This window comes from Macaca mulatta, chromosome 15 (genome assembly GCF_049350105.2).
Source record: "Macaca mulatta isolate MMU2019108-1 chromosome 15, T2T-MMU8v2.0, whole genome shotgun sequence".
Classification (NCBI taxonomy): Eukaryota; Metazoa; Chordata; class Mammalia; order Primates; family Cercopithecidae; genus Macaca; species Macaca mulatta.
In genome coordinates this window covers 80365056-80384330 of record NC_133420.1, presented here as the reverse complement: position 1 = coordinate 80384330, position 19275 = coordinate 80365056, and the positions used below count along the sequence as shown (strand labels likewise).

General features: G+C 40.7%; 1 protein-coding gene across 4 annotated transcripts in view; it reads left to right on the top strand.

The window, feature by feature from the left end:
* Nucleotides 1-19275, top strand: part of ADAMTSL1 (ADAMTS like 1) — a 956812-nt gene that overhangs the window by 858570 nt on the left and 78967 nt on the right. For all 4 annotated transcript variants that reach the window (XM_077966031.1, XM_077966030.1, XM_028835141.2 and 1 more), the window contains one exon: nucleotides 5236-5363. In XM_077966031.1, the coding sequence (XP_077822157.1) occupies nucleotides 5236-5363 (128 nt within the window). The remainder of the gene's footprint in view (nucleotides 1-5235; nucleotides 5364-19275) is intronic.

The following is a 19275-nucleotide window of genomic DNA, read 5'->3' as shown; positions in this document are numbered from 1 at the left end:
ATGAGTTTATATACTCTTCTATGAGATCTTCACAAGAACACTCTTGAGGTCAGTATTAACCTGAATTTATAGAAGAAACTTAAAGCCTCACACAATCGAATGACTTGCCCAAGACCACCACGTGACTCTAGACTGGAGTGCGAGTCTATTGGCTCCAATTTGGGAAGTCTTCCCCTCCACAAGGCAGCTCCTCATAGCTGGGCATGGAGATCAATTTGAGAAGTAGGTTCACACAAGACAGTGGTGTTTACAGTTCAGCCAAAGATCCAGAGGACCCAGCCTACTGGGTGGCTGATGCCAGCCTACTCACAGAACTTCTAGAGACTTTTCCTTTATACACCTGGAGTTGCCTTTATTTCAAATAAGAGCTCTTAAGCACAGAGGAGATGATTTAGTCTGAAAGAGATTATACTTGGTCAAAACGGCCTGTGAGCATGTTGTCCATATCTTATTCTCATGCATGACAAGGATTTTTACTTGTGTACAAAAACAATTTCTTGCACCCTCTCAGCTGGTCCTTAATTTGTAGGATGCTTGCGAAGGCGTATTGTCACATAGAAGCTTACAAATGAAGGCCCCCAGAAAAACAAAACTGCTTCTTCATTTTCTGGCTAAAAATAGGGTCAAATAAGTAAAGTAATAAGTTTTAGGCTAGAAAACTGAAAAGGAAGTGGGGTACAGGTCTGGGAGGAAGGCAGGGAGTGTTGATATACCTATCATGACCAAATTACCACTTGCTGTGTAGGTCTTAATTGTACCCATTCTATGTCCCCACATCCTCTGATTCCATAAATTCCAAAACAGCTCCAAAGGAATCCTATTGGTTTTGTTTGGAAAGCAGCCCTATGTTTCTCTGACTGCTCATTCTAAAGCAAGCCTATCAAATTTGGAAACTAAATATAAGCTGACAGAAATAAGCTACCAGCAAATTAAGCTAAATTAATAGAGTAGACTCCTGAAATACGAAGAAAATATTTTTCTCCAGGAATCTTTCTCTCTAGTTGCCAGGCTAGGTAAACTGAAGCAAGCCTCCGTCTCTGCAGCAAGCCCTTTCCTTTGCCTGGTGGTGCTTCCCAGGAGCCCTGCGTGGGACCCCCTTCCGGAACTACTGCTCCGCCTAGTGGCAGCCTTCAAGCCTTCATCTACCAATTTTATGGGTGTATTGTATGTATAATAATAGGAGTGAAATCCTCCCCTATCCCTGAAAGGACTTATGCCTTACTGAATTATAAGAGAAAGGGAAATAACATCCAAATGGGCCATATGTACAAAGAACACACCGTGGGCAGCTTTCTAATTACAAGAAGAAAGCATGACTAAACAATTAAGTCTTATGGTGGTCCCAAAGGAATTATAGGGTGGGGGGAAAAAGTGCTGGACCAAAAACAAGAAATTCTACTTCAAATCCTGACTCTGCCCCCAAATAACTATGTACCCTTGAGCTAGACAGTTCCATTTTATAAATATAAGTCACTTTTGTAAGTATACACAATAAGTGAGAAATTCAGGCTTTCTCCCACGTAGATTTTGTCTTAAGACAATATTTAAGACTGTTTTTATGAAAGTGAATACTACAGTGTCTCTATCTTTGTATACATTGTTTATGGAATAGTAGACTATGCAAATGTTAAATCTCATGATCTACACGTCACCCTTTCCATTGCCGCTACTCCTGTTCTAGTTCAAATCCTTAAAACTCTGTGCCCTCTGTGACGGATCACCTCCCTTACTTTCACCAGCCTTGTAGGAATTCTTTTCCAGGCTTTAGACATGGGCAGAAAGCGTGGTGGCTTACTCAGTGCCTGGAGAAACCGGTGTAACTACAAAAACTAACCCCCACCTAAAAATAAATGGGCCAGGGTAGGAGAGGGTTACATCCTCTGCCTGAAATCAGACAGGTGCGGTAGTTGTATGCAAAAAAAAAAGAAAAAAAAAGATTCTAATATGGAGATCTAATAAGTTGCCTGGGGGAAACTGGCCAATATCATGTGTCCCTCTCACTCCTTCCTCACAATTTCCTCATCCTTCCTCCTCCCTCACAGTTAATTTGCCATTCAGAGTGTACAGCATTACCAAGAAAAGAGTTATCGGAAATACCAAAAGAGGATCTAGAAATTCATTATATACCCCAGTTTAACAATTCCCTCTGATGAGCATGAAAACGTACTTCAATTGGGTTTTAGAAGTTGGTAAACTGAAATAGAAGAAGGTGAAGAGATTTGCCAATGGCCATTACTTAAATCATAGTAGGACCAAAACAAAGTTCAGAAGAACTATCTTCTAGCCTCCTGCTGTGAGTGTCCAAGAACCCTTTTCTGCAGGGACAAGAGAGATGTTTCCAGTGTCAGGGAGCCAACTACCCTAATGGGTTTGGGAACTTAGCATATTTTAATTTCTACCTTTGCCATGTGGTAAAATTGAATAATGATCTACTGAGTTCCATCATTCTCAGTTCTATTGAAACTTGACTAAGCCTACTTTTATTATTATTTAGAATTTTTGTGAAAGCATAAACATTCCTGGGACATCATAAAGATTTAAATCATAAAGTTGATTTTTAATTTTCTAATCTAAAACAGCTTGAACACCTGAAGAGACTTAGCAATGATATTACATTATGTTGCGTCTTGTAAGATTCCTTCAGGAAACAGTCATACGATGATCTGAAATATTGTATGGTTTGCCGAAGATAAGTAAAGTGTATAGTCATCTTTCTCTTAATAGCTTCTTTGAAATAAACTAACATGTAATTGTTTGAGAAAAAAGCACCTAATGTTTGATGGATGAGTGAATGAATGGGTAGATAAGCTATAACACAATCTCTCAGGGAATGAATGGGTGGATGAGCTATATCACAAGCTCTCAGAGGCTTCCTTTCATCCCTCACAATGTTTCAGCTCTAGTTCAATGCCACAAAACTTGAGTGTCTCCAATAATAGTGGTGATGGTCTGGAATAGCACTAAATCAAGCACAAATCATCCAGAAACTTCCCTTTAACTAAGGTATCTATTTCATTCCCCATTTTACTAGAGCTGCCCATATATAACTCAATTGATTGATGGAAGCCTTACTTCTACTTCCTGCCTTTCCTCTGACAGTAAAGGAGGTAAGAATAAGCAATGCAGTAGGCCCAAGGCTAAAAGCCGAGCTGAGGAGATCTCATTCACTGCCAGACTGTCACCCACCTCAGAATAATTGACAGCTGATTAGAAGTGGTGTTGAATTGCAAATATCATAGAGCCTGGAGAGACCCGGCAAGGGAAATAGTGAGGAAAGAATTGTATAGTGGGAGAGTGTTGCTGGAGCAGATCTGACTTCCAGGCTTAATCTTACCACAGAGTCTTATGGGTTCTCCTGACCTTTCTGTTTCCCCACCCTTTCACTTTCTTGAAAAACAACCCCTATTAACTGCTTACCTCCTAGGGATGGATGCTAGCATAATATTGGGTGAACAGTTTTTTTGAAGCTTTTGAAACTAGGGAGGTTAAAAAATCACAAAGCTAGAAATGACTGGCTTCAGGATCCCCAAAACTGGCTATTGAGCCATTTCTTTGCTGTCAAATGAACTGTCAACCTAAAGCACCTGCCAGGTCTAGGCACCGGATCTCTGAGCTTCTCCACTGTTCCCCCAACCCTTCTAGATTCCCTCCTCCACATACACATTCCAGTTATCAGCCAGCCTCACTAAGTCACCAAGACATCAGGTTCAAGTCATTGTTAGTCATTAATTAAGCTGGCATGATGTTACATGTACTTTCTAGAAATGACATAAATCTAGAAGAGAAAAAGCAGACTTGGATGGAGTGGGTTTGAAGCTCACTGTAGGCACTCACAGTTTGATTCTTTTAAGTCTTTTCAGATTAAAAAAAAAAAAGTCTAAAGTAGACTCTGATTATTCTGGAATTTTCTCTCCATGACCTTGAAGGGCAAGTTTTGACTTTTTCTACTGGGAACCTACTCTACAGAGAGTCCCCTGTAGCAGTGGGGAAAATAAAAGCAATAAATAAGACCTGAAGAGGATCATGTGAACCCAGGAGTTCAAGACAGCCTGGGCAACTTGGCAAGACCCTATCTCTACACAAAATTTAAAAATTAGCTGGGAATGGTAGTGCATGCCTGTGGTCTCAGCTACACAGGAGGCAGAGGTGGGAGGACTGCTTGAACCCAGGAGTTCAAGACTGCAGTGAGCTGTGTTTGTGCCTCTGCACTCCTGGGTGACAGAGCAAGACCGTGTCTCACAAAAAAAAAAAAAAAAAAAAAAAAAAAAAAAAAAAAAAAACCTAGGTTTTGTGCCTTATAATATTTATAACTAAATAAAGACAATAGATGTATATATAACTACAGCGGGGCTGTGACACATAGAATTTCCTTCATTTATATGTGTAAGATCCTCTCATCAATATGCAATTCTTGGCTTTTTCTCTCCTACCTGCAAACCTGAACAGATGTCTGTCTGGTTGTTTGTTTTTTGTTTGTTTGTTTGTTTGTTTTGAGACAGAGTCATGCTCTGTGTCCCAAGCTAGAGTACAGTGGGGTAAGTTCAGCTCACTACAACTTCTGCCCCCCATGTTCAAGTGATTCTCTCACCTCAGCCTCCCAAGTAGCTGGGATTATAGGCATACACCCCCATGCCCAGATAATTTTTATTTTTTGTAGTTTTAGTAGAGACGGAGCTTTGCCATGTTGGCCAGGCTGGTCTTGTACTCTTGGCCTCAGGTAATTTGCCCGCCTCAGCCTCCCAAAGTGCTGGGATTACAGGCATGAGACACGGTGTCTGCCCAAGATATCTTTCTTCATCTCTGGAAGCCCTACGTTCTTTCAATCATCCAACCAAGCTCCACTTCTCTTTGTAACTTTGCTTTTTCCTTAATGAGCCTTCCCCAAATCTATCTGTGCCATTTGTTCTAGCATCCCCCCTCCCCCTAGACATCTGTGTGTGTTATATGTATTTGGTGCACATATGTTGTCTGGTCCAGCTGGTAGCATTTAGATCAAGTAATCCACAGGCTGCAAAAGCAATGAGAAACCTCCTTATTTGAGATCACTACCACAGTCACATTAATCAAAGAGGCAAGAGAGCCCAGGTTCTTGATTGTCCTTGTAGCTGGTTTGTCTCTGTTGTTAAAACAGGGCTCTGCATACATCCTGAGGTTCCTTCCTGCCTTACCAATATTGAATGCCAAAAAGGAGTCAACTGACTTGACCAGGTCTATATTTCTTTTCTGTTGCTCCAGGATTCTTCTACAGCCAGATGATTCCTTACAGATCTTGGCACCAGTGGAAGCAGATGTGGGTTTCTACACTTGCAATGCCACCAATGCCTTGGGATACGATTCTGTCTCCATTGCCGTCACATTAGCAGGTAACCCGAAAATCCCTGTTCTGTTCATTTCATAAACTTTTATTGAATGAGTGCCTACAGTGTGTCAAACGGGCCCAGAGATGCATAGATAAAGAAGGCTGAGATTCCATCTTCAGGGAGTCTGTAATCTATAATTACAATGGCAGTGTAGTATGAGATGGAATGAAGTGCTATAACTGATAACCAAAGAGTATGCAAGGACAGTACATTCCTGCCAGGAGGTCTTAGAGTTGCAGTGAGTGGAATTTTGATAAGAGACAGGGATATTTCATGCAGAAGGAATAATGTGAGCAAAGGTGATATATGCAAATAAGTAGCATGTTGGAACATGAATTGTGAATTATGATCATTGAAGACTCTTTTGGATCCTGTCATCTCCGTGTTCCACCTGTTGCAAGAAAGACTACAACCCTTAAGTAATTGGAATTCTGTGGTCATGGCTTGAAGCAGGAGTGTTCCCCAGAACTTCTCTCTGATTCTGCTTTATTTCAACCTCTTGCTCTAACGCACTGCCAACACTTCCCCTTTATCCATTGAGGTTAGACAATACATTCTGCACATGGTGACTTAAGAACATTGTAATTCAGAGTACAATGTCTCCCAAAGTTGTGGTCTTGTAGCAAAAGACATGTAGGGCTTTTATAAAACCTCTTTGCATAGGACAAACCCATGCCTTTGAAACTGAAAGAGAACTTAGATACCAGCCGGACCAGGGCCCTTGTTTCTCAGAGGCCAGGCAACCCGAGGTCACACAGCTGCTCGGCTAGTGGCAGGGGAAAAAGGGAACTGGAGTCGCCTAACTCCCAGCTAATTGTTCTCCCTGCTTTCCCACTGATCTGAGAAAATAGGATCCTTCCTTTCTCAAATCTGGGCCATCCAGTCTTTGTGGCTGTGTCGCATGTGTTTGTATTTATTCTTTTCAATTGCTACTCTCATCAGATGATTCAGTAGATGCTAGAAAAGCCAACATCACCCCACACTGACTTCATCTGTCCCTGCCGGGATTATGTTGTCACACTGTACTCCAGTCACACATGCTACCCCCTTGCATATCTGTTTAGCAACAGTATGTATGCCCCCATGACTTCAGGCGGGTCTGGGAAGGGACCCTTAGCAGGCAGCTTTGCGGGGAAGATCAAAGTCAACAATGAAGAAGGCAAGTTAAGGAGCCCTGGGCCGGTTTAAAGACTGATATTATTAATGCCCATTTTTTGTGAATAAAACATTTGCTTTTCTTCTAATGTATTCCAGTTGCAATCTTTATTCCCCTCTTTATACAGACTCCAGATGCTCAGCACCAATCTTGTTAAATCTCTTCTGCTATCCACCCTCCAACCTGCTTTAGCAAGGGCACCGCTGACATCTTTCCAGTTGCTCGCAGATAGTGGCTCTTGCAGGATTAATTCTCTTGTTTATATTAATCTAGATACAGTTCAGCTCTATCACAGACTAAATACCCTTTGTTCACCCGAGTTTAATACGACTAATAGAAACCTGTCTGGAATTAAGCAAGGCAATTGTAACATCAGGCTTGCCTTCAGCTCTTTGAAGAGGGGTTATTGGAGGCTGCCAACAAGTTCAAAGCTGGGGAAGAGAGACAGCGGCCAAAGAGGCACCAAGGAAGGGGAGGAGAGGGGCTGCCTGGTGAAGTACGACTACAGACACAACACCCAGGGCATAGGGAGCTGCATCCTTACACCTTAGCTGCCAGGGTTTGTTTAGGTCTGCTAGAAAATCTATCAAGCAGTCCCTCTAAAAATAAAGGCTCAAAATGTGCATTGCCTTATGACTGCATTTGCACCCTTACCTGAGCTTATCATCCACACCTGTGCCAATATCTGCACTCACAGTGTTAGGTGGTTCACCAGCTCCTGTTGTGAGCACACCCTCTGCCACATATTGTGGAACCTACAGCAACAAATAAAACCTGCATTTCGTGCTCCCTGATGCTTACAGAGAAGTGAAGGCAAGCGATGGATAACTGGCTATCTAGAATTGGGAGATAATAACAATTTACTTCAAATGTATGCATGGAGATCCTGCTTAGTAGTTATAAGGTATAATCTGAACATAACTTAAATTGGAGGGGTGGGGGTGAATGAGTATCAGGCATTTCTAAGTTTGATTACCAGTTATACTGCTTATTAGCTATGTGATCTTGGACAAAGTATATAACCTCATTGAGTCTCTGTTCTCATCTGTAAAAATTAAACTAACATTATTTTACAGGGTTGTTGTGAGGTTAAGTAAGATTGCATGTGTGAAAAAGCACTTAACCCAATGCCAGGCACATCGTTCACACGCAATAAATGTAAACCTCCTTTCTTTTTCTAGCTCTTCTAGAATGAAACAACCTGAAAACAGTTCTAAGATGTGCAAACCATTATCCCAACTCTGCTTCCATGTATCTTTCAGTATGAGTCTTCACTGATATTTTTCAAGTATGAACTTAGAAACTGATTCAGTTCACTTGCTGTCACATCCTCATGGTGAATCTCTGCACTACTGTGTTGTTATGGAAACTGCAGGGGGGTTTTCCTGGACTTCAGTATAAATGTAGGCCAAAGCGGGAAAAAAAAAGACTTTGAGCCTCAAGATAATCACGTGTCCCCATGATTTTATAAGGAAAGTATGGACTTGTGTCTTGCCAGTGTGTCTGCATTGACCAGATGCAGGGAAATTTGTTCATGATTCACAAAAGCAGGTATAGCATGGCAGTTAAAATCACGGGCTCCGGAGCCTTGGGGTCTAGGTCTGTGTCCTGGCTCTGTCACTTCCTAAGTGTAACCTTGTGCAACGTCTTTATACTTACTGACTCAATTTCTTCATCTGGAAAATGACAGTACCTAATAACAGTACCTGACTCAGTTCTCATGGAGATTAAATGCAATCATTCATAAAAAATGTTTGTAATTGTGGCTGGCACGTAGCAGCCACGCAATATTTGTTAGCTATTATTATTATTGAGAGAATAATACATACAACAAAGGCCAACTTATGTTTTCAGTGGGAGAGACTCCTTTTCAGGGACCAGAATGCTCACAAATCCTTTGTATAGCAGCTCTCTCAATGTCTCAGTGTCAACTAGGGAAGCTAGGATAGCCATCTGGAAAGTACTTGGGGCACCTGGATTCAGAGCAAGGGAGGTGACTTGTGATGAATATTTCACACGGGCCACAGAGAGAGAGGCCTGGCGGGCTCTCCCCGGCCCACAGCAAGATGCCTGACATTAAGTTTGCCCCATCCCCTGGATCCAGTGTCTTGCCAATTCTGCCTCTCAGATTCATTTCAGTCCTATTTCTTATTCTGTACACAAGTTTTCTTTGAACATGTAAACACCATTTAGTTTTAGACATAGAATACAGCCAAACCTTCCTTGCTCTGCCATGTCTGGCCTGTAAAATACTGTCTTGTGCCTTTTGCTCCTCTCTCAAATCTTCCATTATGTGTTGATTTTATCTTTAAGTCTCAGGGATTTGGGAGTACCTTGCAAGCGTCTCTCAGCATGGAGATGGCCAGTGTTTCCCTCCCTACCTCCCTGGAACAGCCCAGGGAACTCACAGCCATTTAGACCGAATGGCACAAAATTCCTCTTTCTGAATGCACTTAACTGGATGCCTGTTTCACTGCTCCGGGTGTAGATGAAAGTAGCTTAGGAGGGGAGGATTGCAGGGAGGGGATGATAGGAATGTCACCAAAATGTCACACACCTAACACTCTGAAGTGTGAATTTGTGTTCAGGAATAAACAGGGCTAGGTAAAGGAGAGTCTCTGATGTGTACAGACATAAACACAGGAGAATCATCTTGGCCTGTTAAATTCAGCACTCAGCCATCTTGCTCAGAAATCTTCCAAATCTGAATGGCCTAGGCAAGGTTTTGAAGGAAAGGAAGTAGTTTCCTGGTAAATTGCTTCAGTCTGGATCCGTGGAGTTTAGCTGTACTTACCAATGCAGATAAGGGCCTCTCCAGGTATAGACCATTGGTGAGGTCATCGACAAGAGGGAAACGTTTTTGGTTGTTATTGATTTTATAAGATCACAAAAGAGATACTGTAAGGCCTGCCTGACATCATCAATGGGAAATGAGAATAAAATGAGGGCTGAGGGATGAGTGTATTTTTCATTGAAAGGAGAGAACACAGATGAGCTCATCTGACGTTTTCACAGGAAGGGAGAGACAGAAAATATTTCTCCTTTCCTGGCATGTTTTTTTGCTCTTTATGAGTTGAATAGCTGATACACATTGTGTCTAATAAAGAGATCACAGAAACCTCACTGGGAAAATAAAAATAAAAGGCAGTTTTTTGAAATTCTTCTTCCTCTGTCCCTCCCCGTCATGATTTAGTAGTTACAATAAAAGACGAGCAATTGTGTAAGCTTATCATAATGTAAGTCACTTCAAATTGGCATTTCTGAATTTTTCACCCAGCAGCTCTGTTAACAAAGGAGGGTTTTGCTTCATAAAGAGTTAGACTCACAGAGGACCTTGTCACCAATGCAAAGGCTAACAAAGGAAGATTTACTCCCATGCACTAGATCAAAAGGAAAGGTGGTCCAGGTGCAGTGACTCATGCCTGTAAACCCAGCACTTTGGGAGGCTGAGGCGAGCAGATCACCTGAAGTCAGGAGTTTGAGACCAGCCTGGCCAACATGGCGAAACCCCATCTCTACTAAAAATATAAATATTAGCCGGGCATGGTGGCAGGCACCTGTAATCCCAGCTACTCGGAAGGCTGAGGCAGGAGAATCGCTTGAACCCAGAAGACAGAGGTTGCAGTGAGCCAAGACCATGCCACTGCACTCCAGCCTGGGCAACAAGAGGAAAACTCCATCTCAAAAAAAAAAAAAAAAAAAGGAAAGGTGGACAGGTTTGACTGTGTTCTCTGGGCCACATGGTAATAGCCATTGACTGATCTAAGCTGACATCAAGGAGATTTCAAAATCTGTTAGAATACTGAATAGCTAAGGCCCTTAAGTTTTTCTCAGTAAGTACAAATGTAGAGAATGCCCATGAAAGACCTCAAACTTTTATAGAACTTAAAACTGATGAGAGTATAGCAGGAGAATCTCACTCAGCTCCCCAGTTGACTAGAGGAAATAAAAAAGAAAGTACAAGCGGTTCAAGTTGGCACATCTCAATCTCAAAAAAGCAATTCCAACATCTGTTCAATGGAACGCAGGAAGGATGGTGGTTGGACAGGTGGTGGACACGAACATCCTTCGTTAGTGGTTTCTAGAGAGGCTGCAGCATCACATGGCTGTACTAAGTATGGGGTCCCTTGGCTAGGACTCTTGCAGTGGAACATGCAAAGAATTTGTGGCAGAACCACTTCCGGCCTTATTCTACGTAGAAACCATCATCATCAATTACATAATTAGAAGAGGTAATGGTAGTTACCTGAGCAACCTGACCCACCTGACCCACCGACATTGGCAAAAAATATCTAAATATTGAAAGAGAATGGTAATAGAAACAAGGATATGAGAAGGACGCCATGCAGCCTGGGAATGTCTGGGAAAAGGCAGTCTAAGCCCTACCTACTTCCTCAAGTGCTAAGGGCCCTGTAATACTTATGCTGAAGGCATGCCAACTAAGCAGAGTTTCAAAGGCATAACAGTTCTAATTCCTTCTCATCTTTTATGCAAGGCAATTAATTAGTAGTCACATTGTTGACTCTAAACAAAAACAGGCAAAATTAGGTTAAAACTATTTTTTATCTTTATTGAGATATAATTTACATATCATAAAATTCTTTGTGAATGTGCAATTTAGAGATTTATTTAGCAAACTTATATAGTTATGTAACTATTACCAAAAAGTTCTTTACCTTTTTTTAACTTCTAGGTTCGGGGGGTGCATGTCCAGGTTTTTTATACAGGTAAACTCATGTCACAGGGATTTGTTATACAGATTATTTCATTGTGTTATAGCAGAGATAGTGCTGGTGATAGCCAGCATTTATTCAAACTTCCTGCTGTGCAAAGCCATTGTTCTCACAGCTCTGCATGCATCCATTTACTTACTCCTCTCAGACACTGTAGAAGTAGAAAACTGAGGCACAGAGATTAAATAACTTGCCTAAGGGTACTCAGCTACACTATGCAGAGATGAGGTCGGGACACCTAACCTGTAGGCAGCCCCTTCTCCTGCTCCTGCCCAATGCAGGCATCACTAGCTCATCGTGTATTTTTGCTCTTCAGCCCTTATGAATGTAACTCAGGATCCGTGTCTGCACAGTACTCCAGGAAAACTCTATCAGTCATTACATTTGGCTTCAGGATCTCAAACCTATTTGCTGTTTGTGGGCCCTTTCTGAAGCTCTCATGTCATCTCCAAACCTGCCAAATCTGCCCAGCCTGCGGCCCTTGTGTCTGCTGTTGCCCCATTTCTAGTTATCTTCCACAAGTCTCTCTTCTCCCTGAGAATGAACACACGTGCACACTTCCTAGCCTAAACTGCCTTAGCCAAACAGAGAATCTATGTCCTTGAAGTACAACTCATTGTTGATAGCTAAGACTAGGGGAAATTATTTTCAAGTATATTTGTGACTTACAATGTTAGAGGAATGGAAGGAAGACCCATTGGATTCACCCATTCAAAGAGTCAACAAATACTCATTAAGCCTGGGTTAAATGGCACTTACAAACTGTTACAAAAACACAAACCTATAAATATATGATGGCTAAAATATGATAGTTTATTTCTTGCTCACATAAAGTCTAAAAGAATTGCACAAGAGAGTTTTTGTATTTTGGGCCAAGAAGTGGCACACTTCACGTCTGTTCATGTTCCATCTGCTAGAACTCAGTTCCATGCTCACACCTAACCGCAAAAAGGCTGGAAAATTATCTAGCTGTGTGCACAGGAAGAAGAGGAAAAGGGTTTGGCTGATAGCAAGTCATCCTCTGCCATGGCTTCTAAAATGGAAGGCAGCATGACATTTTAAACAAAGTTTCTATTAGCAGAGGCCTGGGATTCAGCCCTGAGTAAACAGTACTTACAATGCTTTCTACTCTTGGCTTCATTCAAAAAACAAACTTTCCATCTCCTCTGGCTTCTCTCTCAATCACCTTTATATTAGGCCAAAGATATTTTTCAAACACGTATGTTCAGATTTTTTCCCACTGAATTTTGATTTTACCCCAAATCACATAGGAGAGGGACCTGAACCAGAGCCCAGACTATGTGCAGGAATGGGTTTCCAGGGATTCCAGGGGTTACCTGTCTGTCCCTGCCTGTCTCTCCAGAGGTCCTCATCCTTCAGGATCAAGATGGTTCCTGGTTTGCTGAACACCTCTGTTTTTAAAGGCATCACAAGGCCATGCTCCTTCCTCAATGGCCTTCATATCCTTGGATGCTGACGTACAAGTTTTAGCCATATGTCAGGCTCGCCTTTTATATAAGAGCTGCCCTCCTTTACTAATGAGGCTCTGTTTCCTCTGTTACATCACTTCTAACGGGAACTATAATCCAAAAGCTGTGCTGTGAGTACAGTGAGGTCTGAAGGAACCATGCAAAAATGATTCTCGTAACGCTTCTGTTTCTGTGTCTGACTATCTTGCAGGGGCTTCACTTCTCATATTGTGCCTGATTAATTGAAACGCTTGCCTTTATTTCTGTTTCCTTATTTTTTCTTAAATTTATACCGATATAAAACTGAGCGTGATCTCCTTCTGTTTGTATGGCTCTCATTCAGCTACAACACAAATACATTTACAGATTAAATGAAAGAATGTAAACCCTATCAATTTCTATACATTAACACTAATCTGTGAGCTGATGCTGACTTGCTAAAACTAAATGGCTGTTCACAAAGCATGCATAGGACTGACTGCTGAGGCGCGGCTCATGCTGCTGAGGGCTTAGTGATGATGATTTAGCTCTCAGCACCTTTTTCTGTTTTTCCTATTCTGAAAGCCCTTTTGGTACAGCGTGCTGTGGCTTTTGTTATCTTAACACAAATGTATAATTTATCATTTCACTCCTTCTCTGCATCTTTGTTCTATTCTCCTTAGTTAACTTCTATGGTTAAACTAGTACTAGTTAATATCAATGTGATTGTAATCATGTCCACAAACATAGGTATTGGCAATTACATGGCAGTCATCACACAGCAGTAATCAATTAGTAGGTGATCAACCAGGTCATCTAAAGTAGGCTTATGCTGATTTTTTTAAGTTGGTCACTAAAATAGCAGCTCCAGCTTGAAAAAAATCTAATAGAGATCAAGTGGTATCTCAAAAGATATCTCTCACCAGGAATAAGAGGAACCAGTTAAAGAAAAACTAAAAGAGTACAACGTATTGAATATCAAACCTGCCTGCATAGCAGAATCACCTAGGAACTTGTTAAAAATAGAGATTACAGCTTCTACCTTGTCATCTGAGATTCAGATTTAGTAGTTCTGAAGCGGGACTCAAAATATATGCTAACATTTTTCTAATAGGTCTAAGAGGGTCAATTGATTAAGAAACATTATTTTCATTATAAATCTCTATTGATTATAAATAGCTGGATAACTTTGTGCTTTGTCTTAACAATGGATCATGAAAGTAATAAGAATGTATAAGAAGTAGCCTGTGTAACAACAGTGCTTCTGGTGAGAAAAAAAGGCCTTTACTTTCCAGCAAAAGCTCAATATAATTAATTAAGGGCTGGATTTAATTCAGTGACATTTGAATTTTATAGCTATACACTTGCAGCTATAAAAAAACACCTTATTATTAAAATTCCTGTAGGAAAAATAACTTGGTAATTGTGACTCTAAAGCCCTCCGGTCCCTAACCTCATTTTCCCCATTGGCACAGTTGTTTTTATAACACAGTAGAGCAACTCTTGTCTTATAGCAGGACAGATTATATTTTAAACAAGTGCCCTGGGGATTCTGAGGCAGCCAGCCCACAGACAAAGACTTGGGATTACCTATCACAAGCACCAGACTTTAGGTCAAAGACCTGGGCTCCAGTTCAGCCCTATAACTTGCTATTCTGTTGCCTTGGACAAACCATGGGGCCTTTCTGAGTCAGAGTTCTTTGTGTATGTAAAAGATAGTACTGTTGTTTCTGCCTCTCAGGGTTGTTATGCAAAAAATCCAGGTAATGCACATAGCACACCATATAAATACATATTTTCATTTAACAGATATTTATAGAGAATCTACTAGGTGCCAGGCCTAGGTGATAGAAATAAAGAAGAGAACAAGACAGATGTGATCTCTGATGTTATCAAAATTACATAATGAACTAGCAGGGGCTGGGGGGAGATACACAAATATAGAAGATAAATTCTGCTAGTTCTAGTGCTTATGAAAAGAGTAAAGTTGCCTCCATCTAAAGTATACATCTCTTCACTCCCGTGCCACACACAGGGATGCATGCTTTCTATGGAGTGGTTAGAAAAGGCCTCACTGGGAGGTGTTATTTGCACAGAGATCTGAATGACCAGAAGAGAGCCATGCAGAAGTCTGTCGGTGGAAGATGTGAGGGACGGGGAATGGCCAGGTTGGAGGAAAGGAAGACCAGTGTGCTGGAGCACTGTGATTGATGGGGAGTGTGGGCTAAGTGAGGTAGGTGATGTAGACCACTGGGTCTTAATGTACAGCGGATGGCTGGTCACGAAAAGGAGCTTGAGGCCAGGCATGGTGGCTCACACCTGTAATCCCAGCACTTTGGGAGGCCAAAGCAGGTGGATCACCTGAGGTCAGGAATTTGAGACCAGCCTGACCAACATAGTGAAACCCCATCTCTATTAAAAATACAAAATTAGCTGGTTGTGGTGGTGCATGCCTCTAATCCCAGCTACTCAGGAGACTGAAGCAGGAGAATTACTTGAACCCAGGAGGCAGAGGTTGCAGTGAACTGAGATCCCGCCATTGCACTCCAGCCTGGGCAACAAGAGTGAGACTCGGTCTCAAAAACAAAAAAAGAAAAGAAAAAGAGCTTCAAATTTTGTTTTAATTGTACTGAAAAGGGACTGGAAAGTTTAAGCAGAAAAGTTGTATGGTTTGATTCATGTTTTAGCAAGATCACTCTGGCTGCCATAAAACTGTAGTAAAGGAAGAGTGAAAGCCAGAAGACCAGTTAGGCTGTATAGTAGTCCATCCAGAGATTATAGTAGCATTAGATCATAGCAACAGAGATGCTGGTAAGATGTAGGGTAGATTTGGAGTCAGAGCTGAGTAGCTCTAACTCTGAGTAGGGAGGAGAGGTCATTTATACCAGTGCTAATTCAATATCATTCCAACTGCTTCCTCCCACTGTGGCCATGCATTTACTATGCTCAACAATCATTATAGTACTAAATCACTCATCACATGATACATAATCTCAAATGTATGGAATATAAGTGGTATAAGGAAAAAGTCCCCTGAACAGTCAAAATAGAGCCTATGCATGCATTCCAAGGTGAGCTTCTCAGAACATTATTCAAGTTTCTGCCCTTGAACACAGTTTTGATGAGCTTAATTACCTATGCCTAGAAGGCAAATAAAATGGCAAAGAATAAAGAGGGATAGCTTCTATTATGAGGCTGTGGGACGGTACAAGCAGGAATACAGGATAAATAGATACCGGAGAAAACAAAAAATATAAAAAGCAAGTATAAGACTCCAAAGGGCATTTCTGAATTAAGGTTTTCTTCACATTTAATGAAAGCAGAGAAGAGTGAATGTAATTGTAGAATATCCTGCCTATAAAATGGTTAAAACAAAATTAAATCCACTTGCCAAAGGTTAAGCTTTGGTTATATGAATATGATCTCATGTGGACCCTATTTCCCCAAGGTGTTCGATGAATGAGTCTTTTCATTGTATTTTGTAGTCATGTGCACAAAGTGCTGTATTTTATTTCCAATTGATAAAGGCCTATGAAAACACAATGTACACAGGACTTCGACTTCTGGGAAGATGGCATATTTATACTATTCCCTATTCTTACTGCTAAGTACCACTAAAGGTCCTGTACATTATATATAAAACACACATAAGGAGATTGAAAAGTAAAGGGAAGAAAGCCACCTGACCAAAGACCTTGGAAATCAAACTGTAAATTTGTTGGGTTTTCTTTTTGCCTCATAAATCACAAACTTGGAGCTCAAGAAGCTGGCTACTGGTAAACACCAATGAGTACCAAAAACAAAAACAAAAAACACCAGCTAGAAGCCTAGAAGCCTTCTCTCTCTCTAACCAAAGGACCAGGAAAGGGGAATCATAGAAGACAGAAAACCTTTAGCAAATTCTACTCTAGGCTACCAGATGCCACCGAAAACACTGCATCCACCACTACCCACACCAGCAAAGGCTGAGCAGGAAGCCTAGATTCCCCTGCAGCCAGCCTCAAATGAGGTGCCCCCCAACCCTCATGGAGGGGAGTATCAGAGATTTTCAGTCCTCATTCATTACACCTACCAGAGCGTAATGTGGAGACCACATGGGGAGCCTGGAGTTCCACCTTCACCCTGCAGTGCCCACATTCCCCTCCCCACTGGGATGGTGAAGAGGAGGTCCCTTGGAGAGTGAGGACTTGTACCACCTGCCCAAGGTGAGGAGGCTTCTCCCACAGCTGTGTAGTGGGGACTATGTGGGGATCCAGAACTCCCACTCCTGCGTAGCAGTAATGAGGAGCCCCCAACTTGAGTAACAGAAGAGGCCAAGTGGAGAACTTGGACTTAACCTGCACTGGGTAGTAACAAGGAGGCATGTCCCTGCTCCCACACCTGAGTGATTTTATAGAAAGCAGCTAAAACTGAAGGTTTAAATAAGATCCAAAGTCTCATAACTAGAAAAATATACAGGTTTCAATTGAAACCTAGACATCATGAAAAAAACCACCTTCACCACCCTTATTCATTATAGTGCTAGAACTTCTACCCAGTGCCGTTATGTAAGAAAAGAAAATAAAAGGCATAGAGACTGGAAATAAAGAAATACAACTTGTCCCTATTTGCAGATGAAATGATTGTCTATATAGACAATCAAAAGAAAACCAAAATAATTAGGTTAATGTAACAAAATATAACAGGACTTGTATCTCAGAAACAACAAAACTCTGATGAAAGAAATTAAAGAAGATCTAAATTAAAGAAGATAAATAGACATACATACAATGTTCATGGATTGGAAAACACAACAAAGTCACGATGTCATTTCTTTCCTAATATACATGTTTAATTCTTATCATAATCTTACTAATATTTTATACATGTAGAGAAGATTATTCTAAAATGTATATGAAAAAGCAAAGGAACTAGAATAGCCAAGAAGCAGGAGAAATCAGCGAACCTAATTTCAGAATTAATTATATAACTACAATAAATAAGACTGTGTGGTACTGGTAGAGGGAGAGACACATAAATCAGTGGAACAGAATAGAGAATAGAGAATAGAGACCTCAGAAACAGATCTACACAACTGTGTCCAACTAATTTTGACAAAAGTGCAAAAGCAATTCAATGTAGGAAAGATAACCTATTCAAGAAGTGGTGAGAGAGCAATTAGACATCCATAGTCAAAAAATAAATGGGCTTTGACCTCCTATCTAAATGTGACCTCTCACATCTTATCTAAAAATTAATTCAAAATGTATCACAGACTTAAACATAAAATATAAAACTATAAAACATTTAGAAAAAATAGGAAAAATCATCAGGATCTAGATCTAAGTAAATAGATCTTAAACTTGATATCAAAAACATAATCCCATTTTTGCTTTTGTTGCCTATGTTTTTAGGATCTTTTCCAAAAAATTGCTGCCCAGACTAATGTCATGAAGTGTTTCCTCTATGTTTTTTCCTAGTAGTTTTATCATTTTGAGTCTTACATTTAAATCTTTGATCCTTCATTTTTAATTTTTGTGTGGTAAGAACTAGGGGTCTAGCTTCAGTTTTCCCAGCACCATTTATTGAGGAGACTGTCCTTTCTCTGTTCTGTGTTCTTGGCAGTTTTGTTGAAAATGAGTTGGCTGTAAGTATGTGGATTCATTTCTGTGTTCTCTATTCTGTTCCATGGGTTTATGTGTCTATTTTTATGGCAATACCATGCTGTGTTGGTTACTGTAGCTTTATAGTATATTTTAAAATTAGGTAGTGAGTATGATGCTTCCCCCTATGTATTCTTTTTATTATTATTATTTGAGATGGAGTCTCACTCTGGCACCAGGCTGGAATGCAGTAGCACAATCTCAGCTTACTGCAACCTCTGCCTCTTGGGTTCAAGTGATTCTCCTGCCTCAGCCTTTTTAATGTGCTATTGAATTTGGTTTGCTAGTATATTGTTAAGAATTTGTATATACATGTTCTTCAGGGATCTTACCCTGTAGCTTCCTTTTTGTTGTTGTGTCCTTGTTGGTTACATCAAACTAAAAAGCTTCTGCACAGCAAAGAAAACAATCAACAGAATAAAAAGACAGTCTACAGAATGAGATAAAATATTTGCAACCTCTTTATCTGGCAAGGGATTAATATTCACAATATGTAAGGAACTTCAACAACTCAACAACAACAAAAAATTAATTTTCAAAAACGGACAAAAGATAAAAAAGAACAAGATCAAATTCTTTGTAGGAACATGGATGGAGCTGGAGGCCATTATCCTTAGCAAACTAATGCAGGAACAGAAAACCAAATACTGCATGTTGTCACCTATAACTGGGAGCTAAATGATGAGAACACATGGACACACAGAGGAAAACAACAGATGCTGGGGCCTGGTGGAGGGCAGGAGGAGGGAGAGGATCAGGAAAAATAACTATTGACTACTAGGTTTAATACCTGACTGACGAAATAATCTGTACAACAAACTCCCATGACACAAGGTTACCTATGTAACAACCCTGCACGTGTGCCCTTGAACTTAATTAGTTAATTAATAAGGGCAAAAGACCTAAATAGACATTTCTCAAAAGAAGACATACAGA